The following is a 16,371-nucleotide window of genomic DNA, read 5'->3' as shown; positions in this document are numbered from 1 at the left end:
CAAGTAGGCTTGAAGAAGAATCAGAGCATGATATTATGTAATTATACACATTCAAGTTCTCATGGTACATTCAAGTAATTTTCAACCTACATTTAAGACCTATGTCCTATATTCTTTCTCAATCCTTTTATATTATCTTGTCTGTGTTGAGTGGTAATCTTTTTTACTGGGTACCAAATAATTAGGAGGACATTATTATAACTGAACTTCATTGTTTTCATTTTTTATCTATTAAAAGAAATCTTTATTATTCTTCTTTCTGCCCTTTTCAGTGTCTCTTCCACTCTCCTGTGTCCCATCTCTACCTCCTTGTTTTTTAAATTATTTGACTAAATAAGATGCTCTATGATTCTTGAGAGGTTAATTATTTAAAAGTGGAATATACAGAGAAATATTTTGTTAAAATTAGACTTTTCTTATGTTATAGAGAGTGTAAAAAAACACATTTAGACCCATTACTGTGAGAAAGTAATTTCGTCCTTTAACATTTAATGTAAATGAAATCGTATATTTAGGAGCATAAAAATTTTTTTAAAGCTTTAAAATCATAAGTTTTATGAACTTTTACTTAAACTGACGTAATTCTAATACCAAAGAACAATTATGTTTCCCAATCCATTTCAACTTTAACTATCATTCCCATGTTATAAAGAATTGATTTCTTACAAAGCTAGCACTTTCTATTGGAAAGTGCATCACTACTATTCTTTAATATTAATGGTCGTTAGCAGTGTTTATTTTATCACTCAGATCTTTCTCCAGAATATAGAACTGAAATTAAAGTTATTGCTTTCTTACCTTGTGGCTTTGAAGTTGAACATTTTAACCACTCAGTGTTCTTGAGATGATCATTATCAGTGCATCTGAAATAGAAAGCATAATTTGACTGTCTTCCTTTGGCAGAAAATCATTCCCTTCGCAACATGCAACCCTTGCTGCTTTTGCAGCTGTGTACGTTTCGGTAAGTAACTGAGTCTTTTTCATCAGTCTGTGTCCTAGAGAAAATCAGAGGAATGATTGTTGTCTCCCACTAATTCCATTATTTAGCCATGTAATAACAGAACAGAAGAAACTTTAGCACAGCGGTCCTTCAGTACAATGGCATCGAAAGCAGAAGCTGGATGCTACTATAAACAATATTATGGTAAAATAATTTGTCTATGCAGTCATGTTATTTATTTAGCCTGTTATCCCTTTAATGTAAGAGTATCCTTCATGTATTTTGAACTACATGGGTGTTATAAATTCTAAAACTGAAAGAATTGTGTTAAGTATACACATGTGCACACATTTTACCTTCAGTATTTATGTAAGAATAAGTTCTAAGTCAGTGCAGATTTGATAAATGTTATACAATGAATTGGGATCATATATAATCAATACAATAGTCTATTAGGTCTTAGGTGAGAATAATGGGCTGAAATTATGTGACCAGTAACATGGAGACTTAACAGTTATCTGGCTAATTCTACTGCTTCAATTTTTTTTCAAACTGTCATGCAATTAAATGAAAAATCTGTTGTTTGTTTGATAAATTTTGTCGTGTATTCCCTTTTTTTCAGGAAAAGAACGTAGCCATAGCAGGGGGAATGGAACAGTAAATTTCAAGTGTATCAGTTAGACTTTGGCGTTTAACTTTTTATTTGATTATAACTTAATAGGAAAATGACTTTTCTAACATATTTAACTTATTTCTTTCATTTTAAAGATGTACTTCAATTCCACATTAACGGATTCTTCTAAGCTTCTGAAACCTCTTTTGGTTTTCACATTCATCATTTGTGGAATCATTTGTGGACTGACACGGATAACTCAGTATAAGAACCACCCAGTTGACGTTTATTGTGGTTTTTTAATAGGAGGAGGAATTGCTCTGTACTTGGTAAATAATTGTTATTATTATTAGATAAATCACAGTTCAAAATGGAAAGCACGCATAGACTATTCTGCACTATAATAATTTATTTACTATATAGTTTATATTCATGAGAAAAATCTCTAGCCGTACCTTCATGTTAAGCAGAAACACATATCCCACTTTCAGTAAAATAACTTATTAAGCTCTCACCATGGACCAGAAACTGATTCTAGAAGGATTATTTCATTTTATCCTTATATTCCTCAACTCCCTCCCCCCAAAAGTCACGGACTATTATAACTAGTATAATTTTTACAGATGAAGAAAGTGAATATTAGTGAATGTAATGTTAGTGAAAGTGAAGGCTTACTGGAAGATTATATAACTTGCCCCAAAGCACAAATGTAGCACCTAGATATAACTGATCCAAGTAATATTGAATTTTTAAATAATACTCTTGCCCATTTTATTTATTTATTTATTTGTTTTACATTTATTCAATATTCTATCTGTGCCATGTGCTATACTAAGCATCAGAACAGTGAGAAATAAGATATATCTTCAAGGAGGTTACAACATAAAGACTAATAAGAATATAAATGGTTACGATACATTAAATAATATAATAAGATATGAACAAAGTGCTTTAGGAATAGCAAACTGCCTAAGGAAGTTAGGAAAGTCTTAGGAAAGTGATGTGGTTTTTAAAACATGAGAAATTGTTTCTTAAGGTAAAAAAAGGTAGAAGGGCATACAAGCAGAAGAAACTTCACATGCAAAAAAAACGGGCATGCAAAAGAGCAAGTGTAAGAGGAGGGTGTGGGAACAGAAGGGCCGAGGGACAATGGCCAGGTTTCTAACCTGGAAGACTGGGCAGATGGTGGCTCCATTAGAAGAGCAGGTAAATGGTAGAGGAAGCAGGCTGGTGGAGGGAAAGAGGTTGATGAGCCCAATTTAAGGATTAATAGGCAGTTGAAGAGTTAAGTCTGGAGCTCAAAAGAGCCATCAGTAGTGGGGAAACAGATCTGGAAATTGTGGACATTATTGGTGGAAGTGCTGTTATAGTTATGAGCGTATATAAAATTGCCAGGTCATAAGAATAAAAGGCAGCCGGGGAATATCAGCGTGGAAGCAGCATGCAGAGCAAGAGGCAGTAATGAAGGAAACTGAGAAGAGCTGACAGAAATAAAAATTATCTATAGCAGCAGTTCTCAATAGTGTGATCTTGGCGCTCTTGTGAAAGGTATTACAAGAAAATGTTTAAAAAATAGTGAAAGGATTAAAGTGAGGAATGATTGTTTTTCATTTTTTACAAACTAACATATTTGGGATTGTCACTTCAAATCTCATTGTTATTCACATGCTTTTTTCTATAGAAGAAAAAGTGATCAAATTAAAATTAGTGTTTCAGGAATTGTGCATAAGGCTGAGAGTGTTGACTGATAATGTGTGTTACAGGATAAATAAAGAAGACTGAGAACTGTCCATTTCTTCTTGCATTGCCTTTGCATGTGTGCGATTTCACGGTGTTCTGGAATTAGCATGGGCTCCATAGCCCAAAGAGTTTAGGCTTGAATCTTAAGTCTCCTGCTGCTTGGCTAAGTTACATAGCCTCTGAAAAGCCTGTTTCTTCACCTATAAATGAGGATAATAACTATCTAGCTCATATTGTAATGAGGATTAAGCAACTATACTTATCAAGCACTGTGCTAGGAAATGAATATTGAACAATACAGTCACAGGTTACTTGTCATCTAGTGGAGTATTTTCCTAAACTTAAAATTTAAGCACAATTATTAATGGAATACTAAGTAGGGACTGCTCATCCTAGGAACTCTGGCAGTGAGAGCATAGGTAGGTATTAATAGAAAAAGATCTGAACTCAGAATTAAAGTAGTTGGAGAGACAGAGCTTGACTTTCTTTCATTCCAATCTGCACTCTGCCCTGAAATTGGAAATGTATTAGTTCTAAGCCAATGCCCTTGTAAACTGTTAAGCACTCTGTAAAATGTTGGGGTCATGAAATTCTTTTGGTTTGATTTGAAAAGTAGACAGGTACTACCATCTGTTTAAGTTAGCATGCAAATAGGTATCTGCTGCTTGCTCTTATCTCTAAACAAAGCATCTCAGAAATGGAAAATCCAGCAGGGATTAGATCCTCTTTGTTTAAAAAGGGTAAAAATTCTGAATCTGAATGTTGGCCTTTTCAAAATTTTTATCCCCTAAATCTAAACCAAATAAAAAATGACAGCCTGAGTACAAAGACAAGATTAAATAAAATTTGGCTCAAAATTTAGTGTTATAGCATTAAATTGATCAAATATTATTTCCCAACTTAAGATCAAGTTCGAATCAGGAAAAGCACAGGTGCCCCAATCTAGTGACAGTTTCTGCCTTCTCTTCCAAGAACGCTCTATACAGTGCTGAACGCACAGGGCTGTACTCGATGTGAGTTGTAGCAATATGCATTTCTGACCTCATTGTCAAACCTGATAATGTTTTATGAATGATTCATTGTTCCATATTTTCCACACTTCTGCTTTCCATTATAAGGTATGATTGAAAATGGAAGGTAAAATAAATCATTTAAGCCATCTGAGATGTCACTCAATGAGATTCCTAAATCTGGAAAAATGAATTGCTTTGAAAAGCAGAAGAATGTTCATATATGTCTCATTGTCTGACTTTTCAAAAAATACAGAGGATTAAATTTGCAAAAACATCCAGCGGGATGGAGAAAAAAGAAAATCCAGCTAATAATAAAAAATAATGGGCTCCATTTTACTGAAGTTAGTTCAGTAATGCATAATATAACTTACGAACTATTTCCTCAGCAATTGCAGCTTTTGTTTTTTTGTTATTTTGTGTTAGTCAGTGGTGTATAGAGAGCACATAACTTATTTATGTGGGTCAGTGGGCCTCTTAGACAAACTCTTAGTAACCATGTCTTCTGTCGAATGATATTTATTATTTCTCTTCAACACTAGGGTCTGTATGCTGTGGGGAATTTTCTGCCTAGCGAAGAGAGTATGTTTCAGCACAGAGAAGCACTCAGGTCTCTGGCAGACCTCAATCAGGACCCCAGCCGAGTTTTATCTGCTAAAAATGGTAGCAGCAGTGATGGAATTGCTCACACAGAAGGCATCCTCAACAGAAACCACAGAGATGCTAGCTCATTGACAAACCTCAAAAGGGCAAATGCTGATGTAGAAATCATCACCCCACGGAGCCCCATGGGAAAGGAGAACATGGTGACCTTCAGCAACACCCTTCCCAGAGCCAACACTCCATCTGTAGAAGACCCTGTCAGAAGAAACACAACCATTCATGCCTCTATGGATTCCGCCCGATCAAAGCAGCTCCTCACCCAATGGAAGAGTAAGAATGAGAGTCGGAAGTTGTCCTTGCAAGTTATGGAGACCGAGCCTGGACAGTCACCACCCAGATCCATAGAAATGAGGTCTAGTTCAGAGCCATCAAGGGTGGGGGTGAATGGAGACCACCATGGTCCTGGCAATCAGTACCTCAAGATCCAACCTGGCACTGTCCCTGGGTGTAACAACAGCATCCCTGGGGGACCAAGAGTGTCCATTCAGTCTCGCCCTGGGTCCTCACAGTTAGTGCACATCCCGGAGGAGACCCAGGAAAACATAAGCACATCCCCTAAAAGCAGCTCTGCTCGGGCCAAATGGTTGAAAGCTGCAGAGAAGACTGTGGCCTGTAACAGAAGCAACAGCCAGCCCCGAATCATGCAGGTTATAGCCATGTCCAAGCAGCAGGGCGTCCTCCAGAGCAGCCCCAAGAACACTGAAGGCAGCACAGTCTCCTGCACTGGCTCCATCCGATACAAAACCTTGACAGACCATGAACCCAGTGGGATCGTAAGGGTGGAGGCTCATCCAGAGAACAACAGGCCCATCATACAGATCCCGTCCACCGAAGGTGAAGGCAGTGGCTCCTGGAAATGGAAAGCCCCTGAAAAGGGCAGCCTTCGCCAAACTTATGAGCTCAATGATCTCAACAGGGACTCAGAAAGCTGCGAGTCGCTGAAAGACAGTTTTGGTTCTGGAGATCGAAAGAGAAGCAACATCGATAATAACGAGCATCACCACCATGGAATCACCACCATCCGCGTCACCCCAGTAGAGGGCAGCGAAATTGGTTCAGAGACGGTGTCCATTTCTTCTTCCCGTGACTCCACTCTTCGCAGAAAGGGCAACATCATCTTGATCCCCGAAAGAAGCAACAGCCCCGAAAACACTAGAAATATCTTCTACAAGGGAACCTCCCCTACACGGGCTTATAAGGATTGAGTGATGGCCATTCATTCAACTGAATGACCCACCCCCAAAGACCACGGGTTCATTCTACCCGTGCTCAGTTCAGGATTGGAAAAATTTATCAAACTAGACTACCCACCATCAGCCCGGGACTCAGTGACTCATGAAGCTTGTAGATTTCACATCACGGGGAAGGAAAAGCACAATGCAAGAACCTAACTAATGTGATAACATGAAGACTCTTCTTGAAACTTATCTTCAAACTCAAAAGTTTCACAGGGGGCAGTATCAAAAGAAAGTGGTTTCCTTCAATGTACACTATTTTACTTCCTGAATGTGCCAATGTTAGGGATTTTTCTTTATAACTAGCTGTGGGAACCCAGAACACATGTTTTCCCTACAGCAGAGGCCATGCAGTATTATATATTCATTTTGCAGAATCTGCACCCAAAGCTCATTATGGGTGGTGCTGATTATTATAGTACATAAACCATGTAAACTCTCAAAGTCTATTTAGCTGTGAAATAGTGGTGTGCAATTCCTTGTCAAAGAAATGCTACTGTATTAAGAAGATGCTGGCTGCTTTGTGTTAGAGTAGGACACCCCACAGCTTCTCTGCAGTGGCTCTGTCACAGTCAAAAAATGAAAAGGTTTTGTGCATCTTTTTTTTTTTTAATTATGCTTTCAACAACAAAAATTGTGTTGGAATATTTTCAGTAAAAGAGAATAGCTAGTACTTTTCTGCATATATATATTTTTTTCTTGCTGCTTACTTTTTATTTAAGTATAGGTACTGCTAATAAGGAATCTGGTTTTTAGTGAGTAAATTTGCATAATTTAAAAATATATATTGTTTTAGGAGTCTTGAAATTGTTGTGATTATATTTTATATTTTATGGCTTGTCCTTTATTTATTTTTAAATTTTTTATGTTATAGATACATTCTTCTATTTTTAAAGCAAAAATAACAGTTAAGATTCCTTGAGCAAAATGTAGTGCTGTGAATTTATGAACAAGAAATCTGAACCAAAACTTGACATTGTGGGTTACATTGCCAGAAATATTGGTCATTTCTACCCTTAGATGTTTCCAACCAGCTGACTTATGTTGCTATTTAAGAAGTAATCCAAAAGTTTCATTTAGTTCCAAATTTTTAATGTTTTTGATATCCTCATAACCAGTAAATTAGAGCCATAGTAACTGGGTTTTACCTTCTTCCCTAAAACATTTTTTGTTAATTAGGTACCAATAGAAAGAATTGGAAAAAAAATGCAAATTGATAACTAAAAGTATTTCACAGATTAAATTAAGAATGTATTTCTTCAAAATATCTAAATAAGCACGGTTTTAGTGTTTACTGTGCAAACAACAGTTTTTGCTACCTATCCTGAATGAAACCTTCAGCCTAAATCAAAAGAAATCAATATTATCAATAAGGGGATAAAAACAAAATGTTTTTAAGGTGTTTCCAACTTAAAATTTTAAGTATTTGGTTCATGGAATCTAGCATTAGACCTTTTCTTACACCATTTCTTAAGAATTCTACTATATATTTGATGATTGCCAAGGGCATAAAAGGTAACAACAAAGCTGGTTGATCTGATCTCAGTTTAGTTTTCAATGAGAACAGTTGTTTAGAGATGAAGAGTACCACTTCATTATCAACTTCTATGGAAAAGGGGCAGAGGTTTCTAGAGTCCAACCTCCTAAAGCATTAGGGATTTAGCTGAAACCAGCAGAATCAAAAACTCTGGCAATAAAATACTACATCCCTCTGGCAATTTCCTTCTCAGAGAGGGGAGTGGGAATATAATGTTGCCTTCCCCACTTCTCACCACCACCACCATTATGACACTCCTACTGGCTTTTGCCAATTTATAGAGAGAAAGGTGGACTGGTTTTAGTACTCTGAAGAAAAACAAAAGCTGCAGCATTTCAGGTGCAGTATGATATTTCCTAATCTTTCTTATTTCTTAACAAAAGATTTTAAAGTACTTCTCTAGTCATTGAAGTTTTTTTTTTCTTTACATAAATATTGATATATTCTTTTTTCTACTCAAAGTGCCAAAGGCTACAGTTTTTAATGACTTAAGAAATTGTACCACATTGTTAAGGAAATATAATGATAGTCACTAGAACTCAAGACCTCTGCATGTATATTTGATAACACATTTTTTGTAAAAAAAAAAATTACAAAAAAATTTGTTTACATTCCACTGGTACCTTAATTTAAAATAAATGAGACTAACAGGTGGTATTTCTTCTTCTTAGTGTTCTATTTATCTTATTTGCTAATGAGAGCACTTCTTCTTTTGTTAGGCTGTGCTTTACTGATAAAACCAAGTATTGAATAAAGAGAGTTCATTATCTTTTTAAAGTAAATAAAATTATTAAAATATATATAATATCTATACAAAGTATTGTGTTTAATAAAATGTTATGCAATGTTTTCCAAACTGATAAAGTTTGTAAAGTGCTATAATGTATTTTGTTAAGTACAGATCAAAGCTATTGTGTGAGTATATTGTGCTAACATCATAGAAATAAAGATTAGATTTCTTCATCAAAATTGGAAAGTTTTGTTTTTTTACTTCAGAGTATGGATGGATAATAACTTGGCTTATAGGAAAACAGATGAAGAAATAAGAATGAATCAGAACTCATTATGTTCAAAACACTTTAGAAGAATATTGCACTGAAAAAAGTTTGTCAAACTATGACATAATGTTTATCATTTATAATTTTTATTTTATGCTTATTAAAGAAGCTCTTTTAGATTTATTTAGATAGATTGTTCACTTCAATGTTGTAGAGTGTAAAAAATCAAAATATGTAAGAGTCACAGTCAATTTTTCTAAATCAACTTTTTACTAAGAGTGGTTGATGTGCAAATTTCCCCAAATATTATTACCCAGCTTTTCTTAAAAAGAATGCTTTACTATTAATTCCAAGATTGTTTTCCAAACCATTAGCACGTGTTATACGAGTTGTATCGCTAATATTTTATATATCTCACTAGAAGGTACTAATGCAAGTTTTTAGACCATAGCCAGGACTTATGCTTTACTCAAGTGATCTTTAAGTGTTTCATTGACTGAAACATGAGGTACTATTGTCCAGTAATGCCATCAAGTTCATGCAGTTGTCCAAAAGCAACCAAGTTCATGCATACCAGAAAACTACATCATGACTGCCACCTGGCCAGCAGCCATTGGAAGATGCTATTAATTTGAGAAAACATACTGGTTTTAGAGACATTAACATGTGAGAAAACGATGTGTATCTTATATTAGTTGAAATACAATATTATGCCTCTCTTGGTCTTGATTTTATCTTTAAAATGGGGATTCAGCTGTCTCATCCTTTCTAAAGGATACCCTAAAGTCCTTTCTAAATTTCTATAGATTACTATTGTATATTTTCTCTAGAGAGAAAAGTGTGTGTGTGTGTGTGTGTGTGTGTCTGTGTCTGTGTCTGTGTGTTAAATGCCATTGAGTCAGCTCTGACTCCTGGCAACTCTATGAATAAATGCTGTCCACGTGTCCTGTCCTCAACAGCTCTGCTCAGCTCCTGCAGACTCATGCCTATGTCCTATTTTATGAAGTCAATCCATCTCATATTTGGTTTTCCTCTTTTCCTGCTGCCTCCTATTTTTTCTGAGCAAAAACTGGTGACAAGAAAATAAGAAATAATTTGCTGTTCCAAAAGGACTAATGAATATTGCCATCTTTGACCACAAAGCTAATATAAGCAAGCCAATGGGGTTGCTAAGAGCTTACGTCAACCATTTTACTAAATAATATATTAAAATAGATGATTTGTATACAAGTATTTCTAATCTTAGTACCTTTCCCATGAGGTATCAGGTGAGTGGATTCTGGGTTATATACACAAGAAACAATCATTTGAGGCCATATTATTTCTGTCTTATACAGGTCAAATATTTACTTGCTATCTATGGGCCATTTCACATTATATACGGTTCAAGGGAATATGGACATTTATGCATGATTCAGAAAGTAATTTAATTAAAATAATGTAATTGAAGAAAATTAAAAGGAATTGCAATGGTTTAATCTAAAAGGAAAATATGGCCTGAAAGGAGAGGAATGAGTTTGAAGAAAAATACATGAAAATTGTATATACAAAAAATATCCCTTTCTCTTAATCACCTCAGGACACTTTGTACCTGGCTACTACCATATAAAAAGAACACTAGATATTCTCTATACTAGGAATTATTTTTATGTCTTCTAGCCAACGATGTCCATCTGATAAGAGATATATCATCTTTGAGTATTAGGAAAGTCTAATTCACTCCATCCTCAGCCCAATCTTTCCCATTCTCCATCTAAATTAAATAATGGCAAATGTTTTTACAGATATTTCTGGAGGTATAAAAAGAAGCATTTTAAAAAACAAACTCAGAATTAGTGCAAGACTTAAATATAAAATGTTAAACTATAAAATTTTAGTAAAAAAGACAGGAGAAATCTTTAGAATCTAGGACTAAGACTAACTGCTAGTCCTTGGTTGGATATGTGGTCTATAAATATTTTTTTCCCGTTTGTACTTTATCCTTTTATCCTCTTAACAGTCTTTAAAGAGCCATGATTTTAAAGTCAAGTTTAGAATATATAAAAAATTCACAAAACTCAATAGAAAAAAAACTAATATCATAATAAACAGTAAAGACTAAAAGAGTAAAATACTAAAATAAAAAGTGGACAAAGATATGAACAGACATTTTATCAAAGCATATAAATAGCAAATAAGCACATGAGTAGATGTTTAGCATCATTAGCTATTTGAGAAATGCATATTAAAATTACAATGAGATATTACTCCATACCTATAAGAATGATTACAATTTTTAAAAATAGTGAGAACACCAAATGCTGGCAAGAATGTGGAGTAACTGGATCACTTATGCATTGTTGGTGGGAATGTAAAATGATATAACTGCTCTGAAAACAGTTTGGCAATTTCTTTTTTAAAAAAATGAAATAAATATACACTTATCATACGACCCAAGAATTTCAGTCTTGGGCATGTATCCCACAGATATAAAAACTATGTCCGCACAAAAACTGGTACCTACATATTCATCTCAGTTTTATTAATAACAGCTCCAAACTGAAACAATTCAGCTATTCTTTTGTGAGAGAATGGTTAAACAAAATATTATGTAACTATACCATGGAGTACTACTCAGCAATAAAAAGAAATGACTTATTGTTACATACAATAATATAATGAAGCTCCAAGGAATTATGCCGAATGGAAAAGCCAATACCGAAAGATATTTCATTTCACTGTATTTTATCTCATGTGACAGAATCATATATTATTAGCTGCCCATAGCTGGAGGAGTGGTTTTATCACCTTTAACTCATGGGTTCCAAAGTTGCTCTAGTTGTCACAGTTTCCCAGCAAGAGTGGGCATAGGAAGGAGGAAGGCAAGGACAAGTAGCTTTGTCTTTAAGAAGATGACACAGAGCTGCATCTGTCATGTATAATTCACCCAACTAGTGCAAACTAGATCACCTTGCTGCAAGAGAGGCTGGGGATGTAGTCTTGAGCTGAGAAGGGCTAGACTCAGCTAAAATTTTGTCTTCTCTCTAACTAGATGAAAAAGAAAGAAGGTTCCTAAGGGCTAATGATCAGTCTGCCAAAATTCTTCACAATATGACCTACAGACCTTTGCATTCCACTGCTTCTCCATACAAACCTATTGTTGCAACAAGCTTTGCTTCTTCGTGCTTGTGTATGGGAGTGGGGGAGGGGATGGGGATATTTTTAACTCTCTTTCTGGAAAGTCTTTGGTCCCCTTTTTAAATCTCTTTTGTCCTTCAAGACTAAATCTCAGTCTTCCCTTATACAAATTTAGAGCTCGAAGGGATTTGAGATATCATTCACACTTTAGATATAACCATTATAATTACTTATATTTCACACATGAAAAAAACAAAACACATGACAATTGATTTACTCAAAGTCACACAACTGGTAGATGTCGGGAGTGCAGTGAGGACAAGAAACAACTACATTCTGTTTGTTTTTTAATCTCCAAAGTTTAGCACATCACCTACCGCATAGGTTGGTCATTCAGCAAACATTTGATATAAATTCATGAATAAATAAAACAAATTGGTACATTTTTCAAAAAGGCACACCTAACTCCTCCTTTTGAGAATATCTATAGATCTTTGTTCTGCATGACCAAAGTATTTACATAATCATAAAGTGTGTACTATGAATCAACTTGATTAACCAGGCATTGAATATTTACTACACACTAAATTTTAAGTTCTTTATAAGCAGTTCCCAGCACAATAGGTATTCAATAAATATAAGAATTGAATGAGTACAGTATGTGCTATCCACTATGAGTAAAAAACAATTATGAAAATAAGTAAATGACGAAATTTATTACATAAAAGAAAGTATGAGATTTGGAAGAGAAATAAATGGTTGTCTATTTAATTGTATCCTAAAGTTCCACAGTTCTCAGAAATCCCTTTCAAGATTCTGACGCCAAATTTCTGTTATATGTATTTTTCTCCATTTTCTCATTTGAAGCATTCTTTTAAAATGTGGACATGGTATAAACTAAATTTTTTTGGAACAAGCTGTCTCTTCACAATAGATATGATTTCGCAACAGTTGTTTGTTCAAGTGTTCCCACCTCCACAGTAATCTCTGTGGGCAAGTGCCAATGAAAAGTACCTACATGTTCTGTCATTTTTAAAAAAGCCTTCTATATAGTCAGCATTCAAGGTTATTTTTCAAATTCAAAACCAGATATTAAAGTCCAGGGACTACAGTGATTTCTTTATATATAGCATATCTGTGGGTCTCTTATTCCCACACAATCTGCTACTAGGATATCACAATTACTTTCAGAATTGTGAAAATTCTGCTGACTTCTCTGCTAGTCATCAAGGACTATTAGACATAGTGGCTGAATAGAGCACTGTTTCTTTCACATAGGTTTAATGGGGAAGAAAACTGAGGAAAGACAAAATTCATGTTGCTGCTCCATCCCTTTGTTCTCCACACTACCATATGTGTGAGTCTGTACAGATGTAGACAAGTAACCAGAGGAAATTATAAATATAGAGGAAAAAATTAGAACTTTGTGCTAAAATCAACTTTCTACCATTAAGGCTAAAAGAATCTAGAAGTTAAAGTCTTCATAACAATCCATCATCAATCACCTCAGTTTCTCATTTTGCTTCCATTTTTCTAATAATTGAAAACACCTTTTCTTTTATATGATTTCTGTTCAGCACATTAACTACCGATATGAGCTAGCTTCGCCCCATTCCATCTCTGTTTTCTTAAGTTCTGTCTAAGGTGTTAGAACAATGTTCTGGGAAGGATCTTTGGGGGACTTGGCTGTCCAATTTCTACCAAAACATTTAAATTTGGACCCTTTGAGATTTCTCCATCAGAATAAGTTGCAGATAAAACCCTTGATTCTTGGACCAGTTAACTATTGAATCTCTCTCTCTCTCTCTCATTTCTGTTATCCTTCACTTATTTCCCTAGTTGTAGCTTTTCTTCTCAGAGAGAACTTTTTTATTTCTTGATATTCAAGAACAGGTGTTTGTTTATTAGTTTTCATTTCATTCATGACATTATTTTCCTTGGTTTAGTCCAAAGAAGACTACTTTAGATGTAGTCTCAGGAAGACAAAAAAAAAAAAAAAAAAAAACAGTGTGGAAGGCCTCTTCCAAAATCTGTGACTATCCAGGTTATGATTTCTATCTCTAAACTGAACTTTTAATTTACTTCTAACTTTTTTTGTTCATCGAGAGACGCCAGGAGCAAGGCAGAAACCTATGCACTTATACTGTCCCAGAACGGAAACGTTCTCAGTAAGTACCCATCATCTTTCAGCTATGTTATTCCTGCTCTGTCCACTCCCACACATGCCTTGCAAGACCTTGGAGCATCATTAATGAGTTGTTTCATTACCACATCAGAGAAATTCTTTCAATTCTAGTGGTCTAGATTGTTAAACATACACAAATATGTGGCACACAGATTTGTGAATGTATATGCATAAACTTTGAGAAAATATATACCTGTAAAGATGTTAGTCAAAGCTTCTAAGTAGTGGCTGTATAAATATTTCATGTCCTCCTGACCAATGCTTCTGTAACCTGTTTCTAAAGTGCTGAAAAGAGAGAGGGAGAACAAGAGGTCAGTTTCCATAGGAACAAATTTAACAGCGGAAAAACCTGACAGAGCTACAGTATTACCTCCAGGTAAACTGAACTCTCACCACCAGTGTGTTATAAACAACACATTCACCTAAGCCAATTACATTTTTAAAATTTATCTTTAAAAACCTTCTATAGATAATAGGTATTTCAATTTTTTTAACTGTACAAATATGGACTATCTGATCTCTAAAAATAAAAATATTTTAAAGCAGAAAATTAGCTATAATTTTATTTGGATTAGTACTATCTGAATATGAGGAGAGAAAAAAGCCAGCAAAAGTATAATATTCTATGAGAAAATTAAGACACTGTGAAATAATTACTTTTTCTTAAATATTAATTCTGTAGTACATTAACTGTAAAACATACCAGCTACTTGACAGAAATCTTGCAGAATCAAAAAATAATAATAAATTAATAAGCAACGTATAAAACTTTTCTAAATTTACAAGATGAATTAATATTAAATAATTTCATTCAGAAAAAAATTTGGTAATCTACAAATAACTACTCATAATCAATATAAAAAAGAAAAGATTAATCTGTACTATTTTTTAAGGGCCCAGAGGAAAAATTCCATTTTAGAAAAACCTTGTAATTCTTATGTAAATTCTAAAACTTCTTCTTATAGCTTTTGGAGAGGAGTTTAAGTATTAAAATTGTAACTACAGATAAGATCTAGAAACCTCAAGATTATCTTTAAATTTTCTCCTCTCTCTCCATGTTCAACTTGTCATAAGGCTATGTGTTCTGTCACTTCTTGTCCTTTACCCATGACCATGACCTCACTCCAGCCATTCTTTGGCTCCAGATGTTCTAGATACCCATCCTACAAGCTCCCAATGCCCCAAAGCAGAACCACACTTCCTTTTTGTGTTCGCATATCCAATCTGAATGGGCAAGTTTTTTATTTTGCACGTCATCTAAAGGACTGATGGGAAGGTCAGTGTGTTACACTTCCCAGGGTGATCTGAATTTAAAAAGGAGATTTATAATCCAAAATAAAAAATATTTGCTGATTCAAAGCCTTTAGCAATGGAAGAAACAATTTTTTATTGAAGTAACGAATGAATACTTATAGGAAGGATAAATCTATGGTGTTAGAATTTCATCAGTAACTCAGCTGTAGACCCTCACGTTCTTTTAATTTGTACAGTTTTATCAACTAGCCCATTCATATACAACCATCAGTTCTGCAACAAAATTTTGGAAACAGGAGCAAGCTGATTTATTTTTCGCCACCTCTCCTACAATGATGAATTTGAATTTTATTTAAAACAAAAATAAAGATGAGGTTAAAAACAAGAGGCTTTTTAAGGATCAGCAAGAGTCACCAGATTTTCTTCCTCACTGTCCCTTCCTACCTCTGTAGAAGACAGAGGCTAAGAGATCTGTCCTTTGGAAGCACACACCATAGATTGAGGCAAGAATCCATATTAAAAGCTCTAAGTTTGGGGGGTGGGTGGGGAAGCTTTAAGTTAAATGAAAGTTTATCAGTCATAAACTAAGTTTTGAAAACTCAATTTCTTCCTGCAGTGAAATCTCAGAATGATGGCAGGTAGGTTAATAATCTTTAGGTCAAAGATTGAAAAATTCATTCTGAGGAATTTGGCTGGCACAAGAAAAAGAAACTAAAGGTACCAGATTCACCAAGCTAGAGATCAATAAATTAAAAAGACGTAATAGTCCTTAACGTGAATGCACTTATTAACAGAACTTCAAAACACAAAAAATAAAAATCAACAGGGCTAAAAGGAGAAATTAGCAAATCCACACAGGTGATTTTAACACCCCTCTCTTTGTAACTGATAGAACAGGCATAAAAAATAAAAAAATATTAGTAAGAACAAAGAAGTATTTTGAATAATGCTACCAAAACTTGACCTAACTGATATTTATATGTTATACACAACTACAGAATATACATTCTTTTTAAGCCCACCATGAAACACTGAGATAGACCACTTGCTGGGGCATAATGTAAGTCTCAATAAGTTGA

At 34.6% G+C, this 16,371-nt stretch overlaps 1 protein-coding gene across 1 annotated transcript in view; it reads left to right on the top strand.

Moving 5' to 3' along the window:
• The window catches only part of PLPPR4 (phospholipid phosphatase related 4), a 39,998-nt gene extending 31,291 nt beyond the window's left edge, over positions 1-8,707 (top strand). Inside the window, exons 5-7 of the mRNA XM_016127562.2 lie at positions 904-961; positions 1,709-1,882; positions 4,846-8,707. Of these exons, the coding sequence (XP_015983048.1) occupies positions 904-961; positions 1,709-1,882; positions 4,846-6,171 (1,558 nt within the window). The 3' untranslated portion in view covers positions 6,172-8,707. The remainder of the gene's footprint in view (positions 1-903; positions 962-1,708; positions 1,883-4,845) is intronic.
• The last annotated feature ends 7,664 nt before the right edge of the window (positions 8,708-16,371 follow it).

Source organism: Rousettus aegyptiacus, unplaced genomic scaffold (assembly GCF_014176215.1).
Source record: "Rousettus aegyptiacus isolate mRouAeg1 unplaced genomic scaffold, mRouAeg1.p scaffold_m13_p_17, whole genome shotgun sequence".
Taxonomy (NCBI): Eukaryota; Metazoa; Chordata; class Mammalia; order Chiroptera; family Pteropodidae; genus Rousettus; species Rousettus aegyptiacus.
The sequence above is the reverse complement of the archived record's forward strand: the minus strand, read 5'-3'. Positions and strand labels throughout refer to the sequence as shown.